The sequence below is a fragment of the Myotis nattereri genome, assembly GCF_964212035.1.
Source record: "Myotis nattereri genome assembly, chromosome: 1".
Classification (NCBI taxonomy): Eukaryota; Metazoa; Chordata; class Mammalia; order Chiroptera; family Vespertilionidae; genus Myotis; species Myotis nattereri.
In genome coordinates this window covers 155,017,329-155,042,524 of record NC_138075.1, presented here as the reverse complement: position 1 = coordinate 155,042,524, position 25,196 = coordinate 155,017,329, and the positions used below count along the sequence as shown (strand labels likewise).

At 52.3% G+C, this 25,196-nt stretch overlaps 1 protein-coding gene across 2 annotated transcripts in view; it reads right to left on the bottom strand.

The window, feature by feature from the left end:
• The window catches only part of PFKFB3 (6-phosphofructo-2-kinase/fructose-2,6-biphosphatase 3), a gene marked incomplete at its 3' end in the record, with an annotated part of 28,868 nt that extends 6,478 nt beyond the window's left edge, over positions 1-22,390 (bottom strand). Inside the window, exons 1-14 of one of the 2 annotated variants that reach the window (XM_081113864.1) lie at positions 21,939-22,390; positions 12,794-12,919; positions 11,672-11,768; positions 10,931-10,997; positions 10,276-10,350; positions 9,865-9,921; positions 7,425-7,549; positions 6,746-6,953; positions 6,236-6,382; positions 5,981-6,085; positions 4,510-4,639; positions 3,817-3,879; positions 3,639-3,703; positions 1,473-1,646 (exon numbers count right to left, since the gene is read on the bottom strand). In XM_081113864.1, coding sequence (XP_080969990.1) covers positions 1,473-1,646; positions 3,639-3,703; positions 3,817-3,879; positions 4,510-4,639; positions 5,981-6,085; positions 6,236-6,382; positions 6,746-6,953; positions 7,425-7,549; positions 9,865-9,921; positions 10,276-10,350; positions 10,931-10,997; positions 11,672-11,768; positions 12,794-12,919; positions 21,939-22,014 — 1,515 coding nt within the window. In that variant the 5' untranslated portion in view covers positions 22,015-22,390. The remainder of the gene's footprint in view (positions 1-1,472; positions 1,647-3,638; positions 3,704-3,816; positions 3,880-4,509; positions 4,640-5,980; positions 6,086-6,235; positions 6,383-6,745; positions 6,954-7,424; positions 7,550-9,864; positions 9,922-10,275; positions 10,351-10,930; positions 10,998-11,671; positions 11,769-12,793; positions 12,920-21,938) is intronic. The other variant, XM_081113865.1, reaches the window with a different exon arrangement.
• Between the last annotated feature and the right edge of the window lie 2,806 nt (positions 22,391-25,196).

The following is a 25,196-nucleotide window of genomic DNA, read 5'->3' as shown; positions in this document are numbered from 1 at the left end:
AGCCTGGCCCAGCTTCTAGACTCCCTGAGGATTCATCTCAGCAACCCCGAAGGACTGTCCTGCCAAAGTTGGGAGAGCCCCAGCTATGCATCCTCCGTGACCGGGGATAGTGCAGTCCCACACACCCACCGCCGAAGCCAGCCCAGGCCAGTCCCTGCAAGTGTCAGTGACAGGAGCCTCTAAACTTCCAACTGTGGCCCCAGTTTACACCAAAACAATGTCATAGATGTGCCACGTAGAACTTCAGTTCTGTTTTCATAAAAACAAAAACAAAAAAAACCCTCAAATTTTAGACCTAAAAGGAATATTAATTAGATATCCCCAAGTCCTACCCCCTCATTTGGAAAGATAAGGAGATTGAAGGCCAGGGAGGGCTGTAGCCTGACAATAAAATCCTACAGGTAGTGCCAGGGGCAGATACCGTGCTTGATGCCCAGCACTTCTTCCCTCTTTGATCTGCGGTGGCAGTGGGCATTACTCCCCTATTCTCCAGGTGAGAAAACCCAGGCCTGAAGAGGCTCAGTGCCCTGCCCAAGACTGCACAGCACTCGTCCCCACATCCCATTTCCAGACACCACAGGATTTAAATGCGCTTCCGGCAAAAGGCAGGGAGAGTACAGGCCTCAGCACCGAACTCAGACAAATCCAATCCAAAGTTAGTCACGGCTAACTTTGTAAGAGACAGGCCTGGTGGGTGGAGGTGGGGGAAGACCCTGGGTGGGACCCAAATTTGTGCCCAGAGATTTCTATGTGTCACAGAATCTTGGCTGTCGTTTCTAAAAACAAATCTTAATTTGTTCGCCCAGTAGCGGAGATCTTTCCGCCTTTAATCTTCACAGGGAATAAAGTGAAGTCTAGTTGGTTTTTTGCTTTTGGTTTTTTCGCTACCTGCCAAAGTAACTGCTGTGAGAAAGTGGCTGTTTCCAGAACATCCAGCCCTGGGAGTTAGGCTGCCCAGGTGCCCACTGGACCATGTGGGTCCCGGCTAAGGACATTCTCCGAGGGCCCCCTTTGACTACAGCTTTTCCACAATGGGAAGCCACGGTGAGAAAGGAAGAACTACTCAGCCATGGGCCTGGGACAGAACAGACGTCCTCAGGCCATGCAGAAGCCAACGGCCCAGACTGCATGCAGACTTCCACCCTAAGGGCTGCCTTCCACGCTGCTTTGCAAAACCTATCCACGAACACGAGAGGACACAGACACCACCATTTCTCCTGTTCTGCCCGGTTCTGCCCGGCTCTGCCCAGTGAAGGGAACCTCCTCAGAAGGCAGGTATGCACGCTCACAGCCATGGTTAGGAAGGACCTGACTGGACCTCCAGGATGTTACAAACTTCAGACGCTATCCCGTGTTCTTCCCCCCCCCACCCCCATGCAGGCCTGGGTCTGAGGCTATGGTGGTACCCAAGGGCAGTCTCTCCATCCATACAGGAGTCACAACGGCCAGGAAGGAAAAGGGGGGTCACGCACTTGTCCAGGCAGCTGCGCGGGCACCTCCGGGGGCAGGCAGTTGGGCAGGGCAGCGGAGGTAGAGGCCACATGCTCCTCAAAGCTGTTGATGCGAGGCTTTTTGGTGGGCTCGGGGCTGGCTAGTGGGGTGACACTATTGCGTCTCATGAGTGGGTTAGGTCCCTTCTTTGCGTCCTAAGCGAGACAAAGACAAAAGAGAGAAGGCGACAGTTATACGGAGAAGGGGGGTAAATAAGCCAAAAAAAAAAAAAAACCAAACCCAATCAAAACACGTTTCTCTGCTTCTGGAGTTTACTAACGGGACAAGACCGACCAAGGTGAACGGCCCTGGGATACGGGTTGCCATTCTGTCTTGCATCTCCCGGTCGACAAGGGATGATCTTCTCCTGAGGCACTTTTCCGGATCATCCCAAGACACCCACCCAGACAAGCTCGACGTTCACAAAGCAGGCGAGGGGAGAACAGCAGGACCAATTCTGACAGTATTCAGTTACAGTGGACAACGAGGGGAGAGAAGAACCTTGCTGCCAGCCTCCAAGGAGGGGCGTGGAGGGGAGAGAGGCCTGGACGTGAGCTCGGGGAAGGGGACAGGCCAGCAGGAGGACAGGAAGGCAGGAGAGAGGTGTCGGTGCTGACACCCCCGAACTGACCGCGAGCCAAGATCTGCAGAGCAGGCATAGAACTGCTCCTGCATCCAGCCTACACCCAGCTCAGGACAGGAAAGGCGGGTTCCAAAGCCAGCCAGGAGACACGAGACCAGAGGGAGGCAGAAACAGCCAGCCAGAGCCAAACACTAGCCTTCTGACCAAGTGACAATGCGACTGGAGCGATCCCCGGGGCCTGTCACTGTAGCTTGTGACCCGGGAGCCTGCGTTGGAGTCTGCCTCCACCAAGGACCTGCTCCGGTTCTGCACAGTGTTCAGGGACCATCAGAGCCCGGTGCAGCCAAACCCCGAAGCTGGGGGATCCGGCTGGGAGGCTGCTCCGCACGGAGCGAGAGGAAATGCAGCATCTGCCACCCACAGATGTCCAGAGAGGGGGGTCACAGAGCCAGGGGATGCTGCCCTCCTGCGTTTCAGTCAACCAGCCAGGCAACTGCCGGTGGAACCCAGGGTTTTCATGCCAAAATCTTCTGGTCAAGCTCCCAGGGAACAGGAAAGTCCCCTGCACAGTCGGGCATGTCATACTCGGTGAACAGGAAAGTGTGGGGCTGATGCTGGCCAAGCACCACATTTCAGCAGTCGGTACAAAGTGAATTCCAACTTTCTCCCATGACATACACGTGGGCAGAAAGTGGCTCTGCCCTGGGGAGAGCCCGCCAGGCCGACCACCAGATCGCAGACCTCCCAGAGGATGATGGAATACCACCAGGCTCTGGTGTCTCCTGGAAAACTTTCCACCCACCATCCCTCCTGTCCCTAATTTCCAAATCATACATTTCTCCACCCAGCCGGCGTGGCTCAGTGGTTGAGTGTCAACCTATGAACCAGCAGGTCATGGTTAGATTCCCGGTCAGGGCATATGCCCAGGTTGCAGGCTCGGTCCCCAGTGTCGGGCATGCAGGAGGCAGCTGATCAGTGATTCTCGAATCATTGATGTTTCTATCTCCCTCTCCCTTCCACTCTGAAATCAGTAAAAACATGTTTTTTTAAAAAAAACGTATGTTTCTCCAGTCCCACTTCCCTTTTCACTATTACCCTTTCCCGGTAATTCTGTACCTACGCACAAAGAGGTGACCGTTTTAACCAGTGGCTCTGGAAACTGAAAGCAGTTTTAGCTGCCTCAGAGGAAAAGGCAACAATATTTGTGCTGTGGTTACAGTTAAAGAGCAGAATGTGTCTCCCTCGTTACTACTCGCTTCTCAGGTCAAGGAGAAATGGGGGAAGAAAGCATGGAAAGAGAAAGAAAGAAGACAGCAAGAAGCCACAAGAAAGACAGGGCAGGAGCGCACAGATGCTGAGAAAAGGGAGAGGAGGAAGTCATCCAGGCCCTCCTGGTTCCAACAAACTACCTCCGTGAGAGCCGAAACTTCCTTCAGCGTTTACAGGCAACACCATACTAGGGACTTCCCAAGAGCTCACACGTATGGGTCCCGGCCCTGGACAGTCCTCGGGATGGAGGACAGGAAGGGGTGCTAAAGGGTGGAGGCCCGGAGCTTCCACTCACCTCTGACCTCTCCCGGTGTGTGTTCACGGACTCCACATTCAGGTAGATGGATTCTACACGGCAGCCTGGCCGGGGGAGAGAGCAGCTCATGGTGAAAGGGGACAAGCCACTTGCAGCCCCATAGCCACCATCCCAGGGCGGCAAGGCTCATGGGCACGGCCTGCGTCACCACACTCACCGTAAGCGACTGGTGTCAGCTTCAGGACAGTGTGAAGGGGGCATCTCAGGTAAGGCATTTCCTCTGAAAAGATGAGAAAGGACCCACAATCAGACACGAGACTTGGGGATGGACATTCCCAGGCCCCCAGCGAGAGCTTGGCCAGGTCCGACCCTCAGCGGCATCTCCCCAGCCCCACCCTCACACAGGCCCTCCCTGAAGGCAGACGGCCCGAGAAAAGACACCTAGCCCAAAGAACAAATCAGAGCAAGCCCCAAACCTGCTCTCACAGAATGAGTTATAGTTAAAAATAAAAATAAAAAAGTGTGTCAGGATTCAGCTGAACCTGAACCTCTGGCCGACTCAGACTTAAATTTTTCAGGTAGAATTTTCCGGGCTGTTTGTTCATTAGAGGGGGGCTGCAGAGACGCGCTGGCCTCTCCCCACCCGGCCCAAAGCCGCTAAGAGAGTGGACAAGGGCTTTCAGGGGCTGTGAATGGAGCTGTTGGCCCACCATGCCTCACGTCCTGCTATGACGGTTCCCAGGGGCTGGCCTGAGGGCCCTCAGAAGCACAGCAGCAACCTGCACAGGTCGGGTAAGGCAGGACCAGGTCCGCTGCTGCCCCAACTCAGAGGCCATTTTCCCCTCCTCCTTTCAGGATGGCAGCCAGCTCCCAGCCCCCCTCCCCCAGGACGCTTTGGGGGATGAGGCACCTGCACTCTTATCCAGGAAGTAGGCCAGCAGGCAGCGCAGGACGGCCTGGTGGCAGATGACCAGCACATTCTCCTGCCGCTCCAGCTCCATGATCACTGGCTCTAGGCGCTGGACCAGGTCCTGGTAGGACTGCAAGACAGAGGGACAGAGGGAGAGGCGCTGTGCTGGAGCCACACACACAGGAAGGCGAGAGCTGGGCCAACTTGGCCCCCCTCACTATGAACTAGAGGACGTAAGATCGATCAGTAACACCCTGGCGTGTCTCAGTGCTGCTGCCTATGGGCCCTGGGAACCCACCTCAGTGGGCTCCCTCGGAAAGGGAAATCGCCCGTGTGCTGCTGAGGATGTGGAGAGGCGATCCTGAGAGGACACTGGCCTGCACCCTCCCTCTCACCGCTCCTTCCCTTTCCTGACCCTCTGCACGGGCAGTGAGGACTGAAGTCTGACACACGCTGCAGCGTGGGTGGACCTCGAAAACGGTACACAAAGTGACAGGAGCCAGCCACCCAAGTCCGCATATTGTACAATCCCATTTATATAAATGCCCAGAACAGGCAACTCCACAGGAAGCAGATCCGTGGCTGCCAGGAGCTGGAGGTAGGAGAATGGAGACTGACCGCTAACAGGTTGGGGTCTCTTTTTGGAGTGATGGAATGTTCTAGACCTAGTGGTGATGGTTCCTTGGTATTGTGAATATACTAAAAATCACTGGAATACATACTTAAAAATGGTTAAAACAGTGAGTTTTACATTATATAAATTTTATGTCAATAAAAATAAGTTGAAAAAGGCCTCTCTGCTGTCCCCCTTCCTTCTCTTACTAACCAGGTCCCAGGAAAGACGGCCAGGGTGACACAAAAGGATAGCACCTTGGGTTATGGGGAAACTGAGATGACAGGCCCCAGACGGGCAGAGCTCCCGCTCGGAGTCACCTGCCGTGGACGCCCAGAGCACCACCTGCTTCCCAGACTCTCTGACCAGGGCTCTAGGCAGCTGCTCAGTCGGCCTAACTGAGCTACATATGGCCTTTGGGAACTGCCCGCATCAGGGCCAATTCAGTCAGCGCAGTGACGCGATGGCGTGTCTGCATCTCGCCTGCGGTCAAGGGGAGAACCCTCGCACCGAGGGAATAATCACTCGCCACTGCTGTTCCTTCCGCACTTGTGTGTCGTTAGCGAAACACAGCTCTCACTGTTGCTCATGGTATTTCCCTTGGAGCTGTTTACAGGTTCGGTGCAGGAAAACCCGACTCAAAGGTGAAAGTGCCCGGAACAAGCATCAGAACAACACGTGGGTCCCTGTGCACAGTAACGGTCCGTTGGGGTGCCCAGCGGCCCTCTCTCGGGCTAGCCCGACACCGCGGCCCCTGAAGGACCGTCCAGGCACAGCACACAGCAGCTACACCTGACCATTGCTCGCCGAGTGGACAATGACCCTTGGAGGAAGGGGCAGCTGTGCCAGCACACGTACCTCCCCAGTGGGGTACCGGTAGTAGTACTTGTCCTGCTCGCGCAGAGCATACTCCTCAGGGTAGGTGTCCTTGATCTCCTCGTAGGTCATCTCCTCGCAGACACCCTGGAGAAAACACCCCGGTCACCTTGAGTTGGTCAACACAGCCCGTGTGGTCTGAAAGGGCTTTCAGGATTTCCGGCAGATTCGGCAAGAAGAGGCTTCCTGGCCGTCTCGCTCCTGCCCCCCGACGGCCACAGCCAGACCAGAACTCACAGCATCGATTTCGTTGAGCGCTTTCCACTGTTCATAGGGAAGCTGAAGGGCTTCTGCCGTCTGGATGGTGCTCTTCAGCTGGCTGGCCCACACCTTGAGGTCCTTCAGGTTCTGCTCCTCCACAAATTTGCTCAGGGCGTTGGCAAACTGAGGGCAGGGACAAGAGGGACACACACTGGACTCCAGGCTCCTGTGCCGCCTGGAGAGGCAGTGCAGGGTTCGTCCCCTGCACTGGGGAAGGTCACTTGGTTGTCATTAGGATGGTGAGGAGGAGACAGCAACTGAGGAGCCACCCCCACACACCCTCCTCACAGCCCTGGAGACGTTCCCTTCTCATCCACACAAACACAGGCACACACATACATACAGAGATGCGTACACACATACACACACACAAGCACACATAAATGGAGACATATACACGCATGGACACACAGACACACACACATATACAGACACTCTCACACCCCACCCCTCAGCCCCTTACCTTTCCCCCCGTCCCCCTCCTACCTTCCTGCCCCGGACGGACAGGCCCGAGTCCCCTCCGATCTTCCCCTGGAGGTTGTGCTCGCTCTCTCCGTGCCGACACAGGTAGATGGTGCGGGGCTGCACGTGGATGTTCATCAGATAGTACACAATCCGGCTCTGAATGTGGTCCTGAACTCTGTTCACCAAGAACCGCCGGCCCACGTCGATCACCTTGATCAAGGACAGGTCCCTGCAGAGGAAGGCGACCAGCAGGTCAGAACCCGCTCCCCCCATCAGCACAGCACCCGGCTGGGGTCAAGGGCAGAGGTTGGCCCCAACAGAACCACACTGTCTGGCTGTATGTTCCTGGAGGGCACAGTCTGCATCTACGTGATCTAACAGGTTGAGTTTGTAACTCACACAGCAGAGTGTGTGGTCGAGAGGCTGACGGCCTCCCAGAAGAGAGAGGGGAGAAAAGCAAAAGAAGGGAAAGAAAAGAGAGGCCGTGCCAAAGGGACCCAGCAAGACGGGGCTGGATATTCACTTCCCGCACTTCGACATAGCTCGCATCTGAAACAGTTACACTGGACATGCAGTGAAGGATTTTCTTCAAAAGATATTTTACAAGACAGTTCCTGAAAGTATCCAGGAGCCATTGCATTGTGGGAACTTAAAAGCCCTGAAGTCGGTGATTCAGAGAGGATCCCCTCTGAAGAACTACCTGTCACATTTGTCGGGGTCGAGGGGCTGATAGCTGGCTTCATAGCAGTTAATTCTCTTCATGAAGTCCTCCATGGCCTCTGCTGAGTTGCAGTCTTTGTAATCCGGGCTGGAGATTTTCACTTCCTGTAACACCACAAAGAGGCAGCTCATGAATCATGCTGGAGGCTTTCTGCTTAGCTGAAGCAGGATTTGGGGAAAGCACAGACAGCCTTGGAATAATGATGATCCGAACCAGTGTTTAAGGGAAGAAGGAAATACACTGGTGCTGAGTCATAACCCGACAATTACGCGTGGAGGGCACCACGGTAGACGAAGGATCGCTGACTGGATGGACAGAGACGGGGGACCCACGAGGGGTCTAATGAACACCTCTGAATCGGCCGCGATTCGGGATCAACCCAGTAGGCATGTCACCTTCAGCATCCCAGCCCTCAATAACTGAGCTCCGTGTAAGCACCTGTGACATTCTCCACACCAAGAACAGGCTTTCGGTTAGCAAAGCTGCGTCCAGTACTGCTGCAATGGCCCTGGCCCTGGGTGGCAGGCAGGATGCTTCCTCCACCACCCGTAGACAGGCAGCAGCCAGTCCATGGCTAGCACTTTTCTAACTCAGGCCCAGTTCCTTCCAAGGTTCGCTCTTATGGGAAGGAGATGGAGGAGAACCAACTCTCGAGCCTGCCATCTCCTCCTCTACGTGAACAATAGATCTGAGCAACCTGGCAGATTGTAGGGAAAACTCTGAATTTTTTAATGCATGTGTCCTTTTCCTCAGCAACTACCACAGCCACAAAAGAGAGGCAGCTACTCTTTCAACATCCAAGTCCAGTGGGGGAGTTGGTGTTTCATGGTGCAGAGCTTCAATCTGAGAAGACGAAAAAGTTCTAGAGCTCGATGGTGGTGGTTGCACAATCGTGTGACTATGCTGAAGGCCATGGAACTGATCCCTTAAAAACAAATCTTTTCTCCCAGCACAGCCACCCACACAAAGAGGAGAGTTAAGCCGCAAAGTCGCTTTGAGGCTTAATCAGAGAAAGAGGCTTCTGATCACGGGGGGTCGGGGCGAGTGACTCCTGGCCACACACATGGTGACAGCTGGTCACCGGGAAGAGTGACTTTGCAGCGACTCTGTCCTTTCCTACCAAGTGGAGCTGGTAGAACCAAACCAAAGAAATACAGCAAAACCCTTTGTTTAGATTACAACAACTTCTGTTTCCTCGTCCTCTGAGCCTCTTCCGCTGAAACCACTCTGGACTGATTTTCCACAACTTGAATAGCCCTTCCTGAACTATGAAGTCACTTCTTAGAAATGCGTGTAAATATTCCCACTGCCTTGGACAGTGGTTCTCAATCTTCCTAATGCCGCGACCCTTTAATACAGTTCCTCATGTTGTGGTGACCCCCAACCATAAAATTATTTTCGTTGCTACTTCATAACTGTAATTTTGCTACTGTTATGAATCGTAATGTAAATATCTGATATGCAAGATGTATTTTCATTGTTACAAATTGAACATAATTAAAGCATAGTGATTAATCACAAAAACAATATGTAATTATATATGTGTTTGCCAATGGTCTTAGGCGACCCCTGTGAAAGGGTCGTTCGACCCCCAAAGGGGTCACAACCCACAGGTTGAGAAACGCTGGCCTTGGAGAACAGGCCCAATACCAGAAGCTCATGAGCATTCAGCACCCTTTTAAAGGTGCACACTTATATGTAGTGATACCACACCATGCCCTGTGGCAATACCAGACCTGTTGCTCTGTGTAGCTGTGTCTTATTCTGATGTATTTAAGCTAGATGGAAAATTATCTAGAAGGTGACTTGTGGTAAAGTCTTCCCAGTAACTGTTTCTATTTACAATATACTGTTATCAAGTGATACAATTTAAGAATTAATCAAATTAAGCTGCCAATTACCCTCAGTTTATCCGGGCAACCTTCTCTTGACACAGGGAGAGGACGAGGATATGTTGTAGATTCACCAGCAGGAAGATAGTTTGACTACTCCCAAGCTTGCCAAACTAGGAATTCTGCCTTTAGTCCATTGAGTCCTATGGCTGTTGTCAATCCACAACCACTTACCTGCCTGGAGGGGTGAGCGCCCCTTGCCCCAAGCAACCCCGTCACCACTCAGCCACCAAGCTACTGCCACCCACAGAAACCGTTCCCGGACCCTGCCTTACTGCCCATGTGCCACAATAAGTGCCTTCTGCAGACTCTCTGAAAGGGCATGGATAAAGCCAGGCCAGATCGCAGAACATGCTTCTACGTTAAATGCCCCTCTGCACTTCTGACCTCCCTGGATCCCACCTCCCAGACAAAATCAACAACAAGAGGCAGCTTGTTCTCAGAGTCTAGGTGCTTCTCTGGGCCTGACCTGGTTCCCTGCTTTTCTCAGACTCTGCCACTAGAGTGGGGGTCCTGCGTTGTCTTACCCTAATGTTGGAGGCCACAACTGTAGGGTCATCGCACACTGACTCGATGAAAAACACCTGGGAAGAAGAGAGACAGAAACGTTAGGAAGCAATAAATGTGGTAACGCAAAGGGCCAGCTTTGGTATCACTGTAATGCCATCACCATGTGTGAGGAGGAATGACACCTCTCACAAATCCTCAAAACCTAAAAAGGGAACCACTCACTCAATCCCAAGTCCTGCCCCAATGGAGAGATGCCTCCCCCCACCCCACCAGTCATAGTAACCCTAAAAGCCAGCGCCAGGAAGGCCCTATCTACATGTAGCAAAACCAGGGCAGCAGAAGCAGAAGGACCAAGTATAAATCAGCTGATTCCTGAGGGTTTTCCTTTCTCCTGAGCACTCCCTGGCAAGACAAGACGTTTGGCTCACCTTGAAATCATTTTCTTTGGCAAAATTAAGGATCATGTGTCTCCTCTCTCTAGTAGTATTGGTGGCATCGAAAACCTGGTAGAGAGCAAGGAGGATAGTGAAGAGAACCCAAGTTTGAGTTTTAACAGTATTCACCAAGTCACCAAGGAGATCAGGCCTGTCACATCTAGGTAGAAGCCAAAAACTGTGGTTCCCGGAGAAACTGCGCCCTGCCCCACGGCCCTCCCTTCTCTCCCCTTTCCCACAAACTCCAGCTCCCAGGGAGGGAAGGGGAGGGGTGGACACAACCCTTAAAGCAAACGAATAACAGTAACCTGCAGGGAAGGTGCATATGGAAGGGACACTGGCTCCGTGGCTGCAGCCACCCCAGGTCCAGCCTGCCTTGGAGGGTGGTGCCGAGAGCACACAGAGGAGGGGTGAGCAGAGCACACCAGATGGCTCTGCCCCTGAGTCCGCCCGCTACCCACCTTCCTGGGTCCCTGTGCTACTCTAGCCACCTGCTTCCCTCAACTCTCAGGACAGAGGCACTCGTCCCTATTTGAGGTGTCCCCACAATGGCTCTTGGTAATGGCTCGGGCTGTGTCTACATTTCACTCTCTCCAGGGCAACTTCCCATTCCAGGGCTGGAGACAGAGCCAGCATACTCCCGACTTACTGAAATTTGGCCCCCTTCCTTCGTCAGGTAACTTTTGACATCTCTCAAGGCAGCGAGGGCACACTGCCTGCAACACGGAGAAAGAGAACACACATCAGAGCCTGCCCATCCGAGCAGTGACTGGCGATCTTACTGCTGAACTGCCCAGGCTGGCCAGGGCTGCCAGGCGCACACCCGCAGGCCCAGAGGCTCCCACCAGAGCTGCACAGAGGGCTGCCATTGCCGTCTGGAAGTGGTGCTCATGGTGGCGGCACACTGAAACCCCCCGGGAGCTTTTAAGAAACCTATGCCCAGGTCTGGCCCATAGATCCTCACCAAACTGGCCTGGGGTAGGCCTGGCATTGGGATCGTTCTAAGCTCCCTGGTGATTCTAAAGTGTAGCCAGGGTTGAACACCACTGCACTTGGGTTTCGTGATCACCTTGGGCTTAAAAAACACAACACCATCACCCTTTTCAGTATAAACAGCTGATTTTCCATGAAAACAATTTTGTTCATTCTTAATAATGAAACATTGTTCTTGAGCTGGATTAGAGCATCCGGAGCAGATAAAAGCAGCAAGCCTCAGAGCGGCCAGGAAACTCCTCGTCATACACACGGAGGTGGGGCCAGATCTGATGGTCACCAACAGAGAGCCACCCTACAGGCCAGCTTCCTCTTTCTCTTACCAAGCCTGGCTTTCAAAAGCAAAGCAAACCAAAACCCAAAGCCTCCTGCGGCAGCTCAGCAGCTCGGGCCTTACTTTCGGACTCTCATGGCCTCCTCGTTGTCAGGGCGGAAGAAGTTGTAGGAGCTGTAGTGCTTCACAGCCTCCCGGCGGTACTCGCCAACATTGAACACTGCAGAGGGAACAGAGAGGTCACTCAGCTGGCCCCCAGGAAGAAGGGGCCACTCACAGCTGGGAACACCCTCCAAAAAGGGAAGCCAAGCCAACACACCCACACGCACACACACACACACACACACACGCACGCACACACACACACACGCACACACGCACGCGCCAACTTGAATAAGATCCTGGTAAGATGTGGAAACCAGAAAGGGAACTGCCTTGTCCAGTGCAATCACTGACCTAGAAGGCAGCCCAGCTTCCCCCAGACCAAACATGGCTCAGAGCCACCTGCTTTTTCACAGGTTGTTGCCTACAGCCCAGCCTCCAGTCCAGCCTCATGAGGTCAGGGGCTGGAGACTGAGGCTGTGAGAATAGGTGGCAGCCATACATCTAATGAAAACAGGCAATGATTTCTGCCGATGGTGCCCAGGAGAGAGCGGGCTTGCGCACCACGGCCAGGTCCCAATCAGTCACTCTTCTGCGGACGCGGCAGCCTGCAACCCATAGGAAGCACTGAGTATTTACTGGGCACTTACTATGTGAGGCACTGTGCTGGGCCCAGGGGGACAGCAAATGTAAAAGTTAGTCCCTGTTCTGAAGACATTTCCCACACAGTTGAGAAACCAGGCAAAGATTCGTCACAATATTGTCAATCGTATGGAGCACTTTATGACCGTCAGGGGTGAATATCACGGGAATTTAAAGGAAAAAGATCAGCATAGACTTCGGTGGCCAGAAGGCTTCCTGGAGGCAAGGGCTGAGCTAGGCAGGATTCAGGGCAGAGGGACTAACAGAGCGGCCAGTCAGAAAAGATCTCAACACGAAGTAAGGGAGTGTAAACAGCATGGTGGGACACAGCCACAAAAAGTCCCCCCATTATAGGGAGAGATCAAGCCAAGATAGTCTTGCGTGGTGAGTCCCAGCAGCTAGAGATGGGGCAGTGGGCGGCGGGGTGGGGGGTGTGGGGGGGGCTTCGTGAGCAGGATTGCCACACGCAGAGTGACTATCAGCCTTGGGACATGGCCTCACCTTTCGTGGGGACACCAATCCAGTTGAGGTATCGAGTCAGCTTCTTGGATATGTAGGTCTTACCCCGGGCTGGGAGGCCCACCATGACAATCACTGTTGGGGAGTTGGTCAGCTTCGGCCCACAGGCTGGAAAGAGAAACAAAGAAAAGTGCCATGGATGAAGCAGTGCTCAAGGATGGACACAAAATCCTGTGCCCCACAGCAAACTTAAAAATTCCACAGAAATTCCTATTTCATTCCCACCTTAAAGCCATGGGCACTATACAATCCAACGGGCCCAGCGCCCCCTGGTGGCTAGAGCCCTTTAGTCACACCTTGCAGTCCATCTTGTTTTCAGGTGATGAATGACAGGAACCTTAATTCCTGGCCTGATACCAGAGCCCTAAAGCCAGCTGAGAAGCCGGTTACTAACCCCAGAGTAGAAGGCGCTCCTGGGAGTGTAAGAAAGACACTCCACCCCCCCAACACTAACTAGGATGAGGTCAACAGGTTCCAAATGCAGTATATAAGTTGAGGTGGCAGGTAGGAGTGGGACATGAGCGAGTGGGGCTTCTACAGCTGAAATACAGAGAGGCCAATCATTAATTTCCCAACCTTCACACAGTAGGTCTGGATGACCTTCCTTAAAAAACTGTTTTTAAAGAAGATAAGTAAGAGTTTATCAAATGAAAGTAGGTCAGGGACCCAGAATGCAGTCCCACCCCCATCAAGAGTGACAGATAAATTCCTCTGTCCTTGAGACTCGCCTGCCCTTTTCTGCCAAGTTCTGACTGATGCCAGGGCTCTGCTTAAGAAATGGCAGGTCAAGCCCTGGCCGGGTAAGTCAGTTGGTTAGAGCATCATCCCCATATGCTAAGGTTTCCTGTTCGATCTCTGGTCAGGGCGCTTACAAGAATCAACCACCAATGAATGCATAAACAATGAGCAAGAAATTGATGTTTTTCTCTTTCTCTCTCCCCCTCTCTGAAATCAATAAATAAAAGTAAAAAGGAAATGCTGGTACCAGAGCCTTGGCAGAGTCCCGGGAAACCCAAAAGTTCTTGCCTTGTGAATCTCCTCTGGCTTCGCTGCTTCACTACTGCCCCGTGTTCCTCAGAATCTCAATAAGACAAAACACCAGGGAGAGAGGTTTTTCACTGTGTTTTAAGAAAGCAGCCAAAAAAAAAAAAAAAAAAAAGGCATCCCAAAGAGCCCTACTCTAAACATTTCACGCACAGTATTTCCTTGGCTGGCGTCTTGCCCCGAGACTCTCAGGCAACTCCAGTATCCTGGTGATGAGTACGCGTGAGCCAGGGGCTGCCCACTGGGAGCAAAGACTGGCCATCTGCCCACTCCCAGCCCAGCAGCACTGCCTGGAGCTCACTGGCTGCCACAGTCAGCCCAGCTCTCCTCATCAGCCATGCAGCACTGCTTCCCAGGCACTGGCTACAAGGGTGCAGGCAAAGGTATTCATGCTGCACCCCAAATCTAGGCCACGGTCAAATTTAGACAGGGGCTCTGTTTCTCTCTAATAGGCGAGTGCCAGATGGGTGGGAGGAGAGAAAGCCACCAGGCCACTGACAAGCACAGGCTTGAAGGAAGAACGCCTCCTCTTAAGCTGGATGTGCCCCCACACAGACCCACACTCGGCCTGGTGACCAAACTGAGGTCAGATGTCCAAACGCCCACTACAGGTCTAGGACCTGTCCCCTGGACTGATAGGCTAGGGGCAAGGAGGAAGCAAGCATAATACACAGGGGCTGTTTCTTTCATAGTTTTGACCATCAGTGACCTCCATGCAGAGTGAGGAGGAGGAGGAGGAGGAAGAAAGGCCATCAGGAGGCCAGGACACATTCGGGAGCCACAAAAGCTCAGGCCAACATTCCTCAGATCCCAGTGGCCATGAACAAACAAGTGCCTAGAAATTTCCCTGCCCAGCGTGATCACATGAGTAGAGGAAAGAAACACAAAAGGGCTTTCTTGAATCCCAAGGGACAAGCAGAGAAAGGTGACAGGCTCCCCAGAAACCAACGGGAACATAAGACACACCCTACCCTATGCATTGTGGCAGCTGTAGGTGATAGATGAGGGAAGTGTTCTCACGTGTGCCCCAAAACTATACTTACTGTACTCATCCTTCCCCCAAGCCATTGGTTTTTCCCTGGTCTTATCTGATGCCCCCACAAAGCTACGGCTCCCAAGAGCAACCAAACATGCAGAGACAGATGGACACACCACACACACACAATCTCTGAGCTGTGCACATGTATGAAATACTTTTGTTGGACTCATGCCAAGGAAGTGGAGACAGATATTGACTGATTTATCAAATTGGAGATTAGTTCTACTATCCACTAATCATACAAATGGACTCCAAATCTCCTTTGGCAGGAAAAAAGCACAAAGACACGGCAGAGTAAATATCCTAAGCTAAAAAACCAGGTTAAACCTCAAATCTAAATAAACCACCAGTCCCTTATTTGGCAAAGCAGAAGTCGTTCTTCCTATTCCTTTGGCTTGTTGTATAAGATTCAAAGGAGCTGGAAGGGGGACTGCCAAAGGTGGCCACAGCTGTCCCTGGGCCCAGGTGCTCTGGGGTCTCAAATAGAACAGGAAAACCATGAAAACTTGACTAAACCTTTGGGTCTTAATCTCCATCATCCCTCCCTACTCCTTATTTTTTAACAGTTTATTTAATGCTCAACAGAGAATATGTTTTTACTGATTTTTTTTTTTTTTTTTTTAGAGAGAGAGAGAGAGAGAGAGATCAATGTGTTGCCTCCATACATGCCCCAACCAGGGATCAAACCCACAACTTAGACATATGCCCTGACTGGGACATATGCCCTACTCGGGTCCGTATACTACAACCCTCTAATGTACGGACCCAAGTAGCCAATCCTGAAAATGGTCAGCCAGAAGGACAGAGGCTGCAATTCCATACCAGCCCTACAACCAGGTTAATCTGATAATATGCTAACATACTCTCTATTAACTTCTCTGATAATACAACCCACTGACATAAGCAGGTAGTTGACAGCTGTCCTCACCCACTATACTTACACCCACAACTCATGCTCAGAATATAAAATCAACCACTGGAAGACACTTTGCTATTGCTCCCGTTCCTCCTACAAATCTCCCCAGAAACCCTCCAAAATGCTAGCCTCAAAAAGATGCCCAAGTCATTGTGTTCTCTTCTACAAATGGGTAAGTTATTGCTTCAGTGACAAGTCCCAGGGGAACAAATAGAAGGGGCTGTTTGCATGCAGCCTTGACCAGTGTTGCTAAGTGGTTAGAGCATCGGCACCCCGGCCTCCCTACAAACCTCTGCACCGAAGGATTGTGGGTTCGATTGCAGGTCAAAGGTACATGCCTTAGTTGCAGGTTGGATCCCAAGCACTGATCGGGGCACATGCAGAAGGCAACCAATTGATATGTCTGTCTCACATCTCTCTCTCTCTCTCTCTCTCTCTCTCTCTCTCTCTCTCTCTCTCTCTTTTTCTCTCTCCCCCCTCCCTCCTTTCCACTCTTTCTAAAAACCAATGGAAAAAATATCCTCGGGTGAGGATTAACAAAAGAAAAGACAGACGCGTGCAGAGTGGGTCAGTCCCCAACACCACCTGATGGAGCTGATCATTGTGTGTTTACAGAAACCACTGAAACCTACTCCCACCAGGCAAGGGCACACCAAACTCTGTACAGAAAGATCTGCTGTGACCCTGCAGTTACACCATCACCTAGGAAGGGCTCTCTGGGAAAATGACTGCATACACTTGGCCCTAGGAGAATGAAATGCAGGCTCAGAAAATGATAGTGAACACTTAACTATTGTCTACTAGACATAAACACTCTTTGGGATCACATTAGCCCAAAGAGTCTGCTTTAGTTGATGTTTAAAACCAACATCTAAGTGAGCTTGCCCCAGGGGCATGTGCCTGAGGCTTGGCGGGCAGGGGAAGGGGGGGGAAGAACCTGGCTGAACCAACCCTTTTTCAAAAGCTATTGTGTACTATTTGATGAATACCATATTCACTCATTATTTTGCATGCATATTTTAACACATGCCTAACTAATCTTTGTCCAATGACTGGCCCTCCCAACCCTACATGGTCTCTGCCAAGGACACGGAGGGACAGGGCAGTTTTAGTGAATCATTTGACAACCTTGGGAGGCCATACAATACCAGAGTGGTTCAGAGGGCAAGGCCTGGAGTCAAATAAAGTTCAGAGCCAGTTCCCACTGCTTCCTTGGACTTTGAACAAGTTCCTTGATCTCTCACTGTCTTAGTTTCTTTTTCTAAGTGAAATGGAGGGATGCTTCATAAAGTTTCTTGGGAGGATTAACTACAACGTAATACATGGGAAATGCTTTCTTCAGCCGCCTGTCAACATCAGCCTTTACAGTTTTCATCACCCCAGATGAGGAAACTAAGACCCACAAGTGAGGAGAGGGCCCACCGTACAAGTACTAAGAGACATGGTTGGGGCTCACAAAGTCTCTCTCACCTGAAATTCTTTAAGTGCTCTTTCCTAAATTAGTGGCTCTCCACCTACAGCACTCTTAAAAAAACAGGATGCAGCCCAGACAACATGGCTCAGTGGTTGAGCGTTGACCTATGAACCAGAAGATCACGGTTCAATTCCCCATCAAAGCACATGCCCACGTTGCAGGCTCCATCCCCAGTGGGGGGTGTGCAGGAGGCAGCCAATCAATGATTCTTTCTCATCATTGATGTTTCTATCTCTTCCTCTCCCTTCCTCTCTGAAATCAATAAAAATATGTTAAAAACAAAACAGGATGCCCAGGCCTCCCCTGTGGCAATTCTGACTTGGTTTAAAGCATCACATGGAATATCCCAAGAAGCCAGAAACACCAATCAGAAAGGACATATGCACCCCTATGTTCATAGCAGCACAATTCACCATAGCTAAGATCTGGAAACAGCCTAAGTGCCCATCAGCAGATGAGTGGATTAAAAAACAGTGGTACATCTACACAATGGAATACTATGCTGCAGTAAAAAAGAAGGAATTCTTACCATTTGCAACAGCATGGATGGAACTGGAGAGCATTATGCTAAGGCAGTGGTCAGCAAACTGCGGCCCCTTGAGTGTGGCTCTTCCACAAAATACCACGTGTGGGCATGCACGTACAGTGCGATTGAAACTTCATGGCCACACTCAAGGGGCCAAAGAGCCGCATGTGGCTCGAGAGCCGCAGTGTGCGAAGGGAAATAAGCCAGTAAGAGAAAGATAAATATCACACGATCTCACTCATTTATGGAATATAATGAACATAAATTGATGAACAAAAACAGATCCAGAGACAGAGAAGCATCGATCAGACCGTCAAACCTCAGAGGAAAGGTAGGGGAGGGTGGGGGTAAGGGGAAAAGATCAACCAAAGGACTTGTATACATGCATATAAGACTAACCAATGGTCACAGACAACAGGGGGATGAGGGTGTGAGTGGGGGGTTGGGAGGGTAATGGGGGGATAAGGACACACATATGTAATACCTTAATCAATAAAGAAATTTTAAAAAATATATATATAAATAAATAAAAAATAGTAAAGTATCATATGGATTCCCCACTCACTAAAATATCCCCAAAATTATTCTAATGTGTAGCCAGGGCTAAGCATCAACAGTATAGGGTAGGAATTTCTCTTAAACACTCCCCCTACCTTCCTTCTTTAAACTAGAATGCCTTCAGTGGCTTTTAGCCCCTGCTGAGATGAAAGCCCTTCTATCAGTACACAGTATGCAACCTACTTTAATGATGAGAAAACGAAGGTTCTTTTTTTTAATTGATTTGAGAGAAATGTTGATTTGTTGTTCCACTTTTTCATTGCATTCATCGGCTGCTTCTTGGACGTGCCCTGACCAGAGCTCAAACCCGAAACCTTGGCATATGGGGACGATGCTCTAACCAACTGAGCTACCTGACCAGGGCCGAGAAAAATAAGGGTCTGAGTGGGTAAATAATCAGGGACTCCCATGCAGAGCCTCTCCACTTTTACTGGTGACAGAGAAAGGACAGGCAGTCCTTGCCAGTCATTTTTGACGTCCTTGTCGATGATGCTGATTCACCAATTCAGTTAAGTCTCCCCAAGTTATGGCGTGCATTTGAAGGAAGCTGCAGGCTTTGTAAGAAGTATTTACCACCATGTGGGGGGTCCTAACAGGGCATCCAATGGATGTGCTTCAGAGGAAGAAATATCAAACTAATCAGTCTGGGGTTTCCTGACGTTTTATTGTTCTTTGCACATGAACAGTAATGTTCCCCATGCCCTCAGAGGAATCTGCTGCAGACCCCCAATTACAACACCACTTAGAAAGATGGTAACAGGTTTAGAAGGAAGAAAATCCAACCAATCTTCCAAATGCCATTAAAGAAGGGGGTGGGTCAGGAAAGATGCCAAGAAAAAACACCCTGATTTCTCCATTCCCATGGAAGACAAATGGGGCTATAGGAACCAAAAAAAACACCGCTACTTGAAATAAGGGCATGTAATAACTATTTAGGCTGCGGTTATTTTTATAAGGAAGAACACATCTGAGATTACACCTCAGAACCACACTCAGAATTCCAGAAGTAGGCGGGGAAAGGGAATTAATCCCTCAGCTTTTAGCATCCCCCACCCCACCCCCAAGCTCTGAAAGGTTCTGACAGGGATTTTTAGGCAAATCTCTCATCGGCGTGTGAGACGTGCAGACTGACAGAGTCTAATGGATGGGTCTCTGATGCCTGGAGGAAGGAAGCATCACTGCACATTTGTGTCTCTCATAATCACACGACTGGGCAAATGCAGTCAATCTGTGCCCTCTACATGGAAACTCAGGGTCATTCCTCCCAGACCTCAGCCCACCACCGTGAACCTCAAGGGACTACTAAGTGTGTGTGTGTGTGTGTGTGTGTGTGTGTACACACACACACAAATGCATGCATTTGCATAGAGAGAACCAACATATATTCATGACCAATTACAGTTTACCAAGTGCTCCATAAATACACTTTATTCCAAGTCACAAAGGGCTGAACTGAATTGTTTCTGCATCTTGCTGTAGCCAAATCTCCCTCATGATTTGAGGCACTGCATTTCTCACCACCAATAGGTTTTAAAGAAATACAAGCAGACTGTTGTCAGTACAGTTTATAAACTATTTAAGAGCATAGCTAGCCCTAGCTGGTTTGGCTCAGTGGATAGAGTGTCGGCCTAAGGACTGTGGGGTCCTGGGTTCGATTCTGGTCAAGGGCACATGCCCGGGTTGTGGGCTCAACTCCTAGTAGGCGGCATGCAGGAGGAAGCCAACCAATGATTCTCTCTCATCATTGAATTCAACTTAAAAAAAAAAAAAAGAGCATTATCTAGTCCTGGCCAGTGTGCTCAGACGATTGGGGGTCATCCCATGCATCGAAGGGATGCCAGTTCAACTCCCCGTCAGGGCACCTGCCCAGGTGTCGGGCTCAATCCCCAGTAGGGGGATGTACAGAAGGCTCTCACATCAATGTTTCTCTCTCTCCCCGTCTAAAAGTCAATAAAGCATTCCTTTAAAAAACAAAAGAGTACATCTAAAAGATGCAGACCTGCCAAACTCCCGGCTACCTTGCAAATAAACCCAGTTAGTTCTCCTTAAGGCTTCTGTGGCCCCAAGAACCCTCAGGTCCAGCAAAGGAGACAAGCTGGTGGAGGAGGGGCCGCCAGTATCAGGAGTGCCTTACCAGGTCCCCATCACCTCTATGACCAAGGAGCACCACAGGGCCAGTTCTCCCCACCTCCTGGGGCAGGTGGGCGTGGGGGGTGGGGGGTGGGGGCAGTGATTCACACCTGAGCTGTCACCACAGCTGTGTGGGCTGTCACAACAGCAAAGGTCAGCAAGCCACCTCCCCTAAACAGCCACTGAGGCCTTAGAAGCCATCCCTAGGGCTTGCATCTGGGATCCCATGTTTACTCGGGCAATCCAACCTGGCCGGGGCAAAACACCCACCACTGCGTTCTACCCAATCCACCTGATGGGCTCCTGGGCAGGTTACCTGGAGGAGCGGTGTTACCTGCAAACCACTGGAACTACCCTTTTAAGAGGTGACTCTCTCAGTAGCTAGGGATAGAACCTAAGGCACACCTTTCCAAAGCATTTCTGGCCGAAGGCAGACGGGGCAGGTTGGTGCACTGTGCGTGCACCTCGCGTGCCCGCCCGTGGGAAACGCTGCCAACTGTACAGACAGGGATCCACAGACCCCCAAACCGGGGCCAATGGCTTAGTTCCAGGGCGAGCTCTCTTGTGGCCCCAGCACAGGAGCTAGAGGTGGGAGCAGAGAGAAGAGACAGAAATACGTATAGAGGGAGAGAGAGGTGAAAAGAGAGGACAAATATAAAGAAAGTAGAGAGATTATAAATATATAGAAAAAAGGAGAGATATGGGGATGGAAATATAAAGATGAGATTAAAATGTATGGAAAAGGAGACTAAGAGAAGGTGAAACAGAGGCAGGGAGGAGACAGAAATATAGAGGGGCTAAGAGAGGCTATGGAAATAGAGGTAAAGAACAACAACAAAAAATAAACCAACAAAAAGAAATAGCGGTAAAGAGAGAGGGTTAGAGAGAGGTGAGGCACAGATGGAGACCCGAGGTGACGCTTCGCGTACGAGCGGCCTCGTCCCTTGGCCGGACTCAGCCCGGCGGGCGCACGGGAGGATGGCCGGGACTGGGGAACACGCGAGCGTCCCTTCTCAAAGGTCCCGAAGCAAAGGCTCACTGCAGTGCCCTGCGCTTCCTCACCCTGCTCTCCAGGGCCAGTACCCCGGCGCGCTCGCTGCTTCCGGCTCCCCCTACGCTGGGGGGAACAAGCCGGTGCGGCCAGCCGAGCCACCCGCGGCACACACCGGGCAGGGGAGGTGCAGCGCCGGCGCAAGAGCCCGCGCGGTCCCGGCTCCGCGCCACCGCCAACCCCTCCCCGCGCTCCGGGGAGGAGTGGAAGGAGCCCCGCCCCAGCCAGCGGAGACTGCGGCGGAGGGAGGTACCCGGCCCCGCAGGAACGCGCTCGCGGAGAGGAGTCGGTACAAAAGCTCCGCGCCAGCTCCCGCCCCACAATGGCTTTGCGCTCCACGCGGCGCGCCTCTCCCCTGCAGCCCGGCCCCTGCACCTATCTGTACTCACATCTGGGCAACGAAGGACGGTGGTCGACCGGGATCCAGATCTTCTGCACCCGGCTCTGAGTCAGCTCCAGGGGCATCTTCACAGCCTAGACTCGGCGGCCCTCCTCTGGCGAATAATTCAAACTTGGGGAAGAGATCGGCTTGTCGACTCCCAGAAACAAAGGGAAAGAGGGAGTTTGTGCGCGGAAGCGCGGCCCGGGCGCTCTCCCTAGCGCTGCTTTTTTGGAAACGTGCTTTGTGCTAAACGACGAACCCTCGCACGGGGCGAGCGGTTCCGCGAGCGCTTCGAAAGGGGCGTGGGTCTGGGGATACACCCGCAACTTCCGCAGGGCCTGGCCCCTCCACTCAGGAAGTCCCCCACTCAGGGATGCTCGAAGAGCAGTGACAGCCGCAGTCCCAGTGAGCCAGTCCAGTCCTCCGCGGTTTCCTCCAGCTCGCCTCCTCTCCTGCTCTGCTAGGATGCCCCGCGCTCCGCGTGGGCTTTTAAGAGTCCGGCCGGCAGCGATGCACACGTCAGCTTTGGGGCGGGAACGCATTCTTCTGGTTCCAGCCCCTCCTCCACGTGGGGAGCTGGTGGGGAAGGGCGGGGAAGGGCTGTGAGCAAGCCAGGAGGCAACCTGCTGGTGCCCCCTGCAGGCTAGCATCAGTAGTGCGATAACCAGCTGCAGATAACGCCCTAAACGCAGATTTGGCTGACGGTCCTAGACTCCTTGAGCCTCCTCCTACCATCCCCTAAAAACGACGGGCATGGCTTCCCAGAATAATCACCTCAACTGTGCTGGGAGGAAAGGAGCACTACCGTCCACTAGTCCGTGGACCCGCGCAGCCGAATCTCCAAGAATGACAGCATCTCTAAATGCATCCTCCTGATGGCCTCTGGGAGTGGGACCCCAATACTCTGCATTCTTTAAAAAAAAGTTTTTAGTTACTAGTAATTCTCGCCCGAGGGTATTTTTTCCATTGAGTTTTAGAGGAAGTGGGAAAGAGGGAGAGAGAGAGAGAAACATTGATGTGAGAGACACATCGACTGCTGGCCTCCACCCCACGGCGCTCTAACCAGGGTGAGGTGGGGGGGGGGGGGGGGACCTGCAACCTGGATTCCTGCTCTTGACCGGAAATCGAACCCATGACCTTTGGTGTGCTGGCCCACGCTCTAACTACTGAGCAACCTCTGCCAAGCAGTAAGTACTCTGCATTCTTAACATACAATCCTAGTCAGGCACAGTCAAGTTGAAGACTCCACTTAATGTTAAAGGTTAGAGACAGGGAAGCCTAAGGGAGGATGCTGAGAGCGCCGGTGGGGCACAGCTCTCCTTGCCAGAGATGCTCCCTGATAACACTTATGAGTCTCACCGCGATCCCTGCCACCCGGGTCCTTCGTCCTCACCCTGCCCACTTTCCTAAATCCCTTAGAAACCTTGACTTGTCCTGAACATTGCTCTCCCAGCAATCATCCCCAAGATCTGGAACCCAGGCAGCACATGAGGAGGGGGGCGGGTAGGCCCCAGGGAGAGGACCCAAATAGACCCAAGTACCTTGGTTCGCACAGTCGCCATCTACAATATTTTCAACATGCCTTTATCTCTCCTACTGGTAGTAGAAGAGTAAATAAAACTGGGTCCTACTGCAACTGGCAGCTGATTATCTTATATAATAAAAGGGTAATATGCAAATTGGCCCTAAAGGCAAAACGACCAGAATGACCACTCAACCAGTCACTATGAGGTGCACTGACCACCTCTTGGTGCCTTTCCCCAGCCGGCAGGCTCCAATCACCGGATGGGAACAGGGAACTGGGGGTGGATGGCCACGGGGGGGGGGGGGGGGGGGCAGGGGGGGGGGAGGGCCAGCTGCGGGCAGCGGGGGAAGATGGCCCTGATTGCAGGCCAGGCCTAGGGACTGTACCCGTGTACGAATTTTGTGCGCTGAGTCTCTAGTCTGACTATAAGCCCCACAAGAAGTATTGGGGGGGGGGGGGGGTGGTGTTAGAGAGCTACCAAAGGACTTGTATGCATGCATATTGGCATATCCAATGGACAGGCACTGGAGCGGTGGGGGCTTGCCCAGGGTGGGAATGGCTGGGGGGGGGGGGTCAATTGGGGAAACAGAAGACATATAAACTTTAGTCAATTAAAAAAAAAAGTATCGCGGGGACTGACACCGGCACAATGGCGTTACGTGGATGTGCGCTGCCCGGCCTCGCCTATAGGTGCGTACCTCAAGCTGAGGCTGGGCTGCGATTGCAAGGAAGTAGGCGGCGCTCCCCGAAACCCACACTGCAGCAGAATAGGCTGAGCTGAGGCTGCCGCCACACGTCGCTCACGTCCCACATGGCTCCGCTGGGACGGTGCCCGCGCTCCTGCGGCGGCCAGCACAGCTGTTCCTGCACCGCCCCACCCGGGCCTCTCATCTTCCCTGCACTCCGGCCCGCCCACAGGCCGGGGGCGCTGAGCGATGCCCACTGGGCGGGGGCCCTCGACCACCCTCCTCAAGTCCGTTTGAGCCCAGCCCTCCCCGGAATCTCTGCTCTCCCTTCAACAGCTCTGCTGACTGTCGGTTTCGGTGCTCGGCTAGGAGCAAATGCCATATTTGACACCCTATAACGCCCCAGGGAGAGTCCCACTCCACTCTTGAAATAGGAGTGCGCTGATCAAAGAGAAAAGCATTCACAAGCAAAGCGCCCGCTCCTTGGCAGGGGAGGGGAGGGGGGAGGGGGCGGATTGCTGCCCGGGGTTTCATAGAATCAGGAAGGGGGGCCGGCTGTGCCTGTGATGGCGGCTGCACCCCTGGATGCCTGCCCAGGAAGAACCAGTGTACCTGCATGCCTGCTATTTTCCCACTGGATTTTTCACACACACACACACACAAACAGGGCAAGGAGAGGAGGCGGCATTCTTCCACCCTCTAAGTCTGCAAACTGTGGTGGGATTCCGCTTAGGCAGTGAGAGGTCCAAAACTTGGAGGCGCGTCTTTAATCTCCTGATCTGATAACGTGTCTGTCCACGGTCCGGCTCTGAGGGCACGAGGCAGTACACATGACTCGGAGATCCCAGTTCAAGCATTCGCACTCGCCATGCGGACCCCGCACGCACTGTCCCTGCCTGTGTATCAGTAACGCCAGAGGCAGCCATTGCTGCCCCAGCAATGACTGAGTTCTTCACTTCCTGCACCTGATGGAGCACAGGCAAATGGAAGGTCACGTAATCCCCCTCCCACAAGGCTGAATTAAACTTTAAAGGGGGCAGCTTGAATTGGTGCC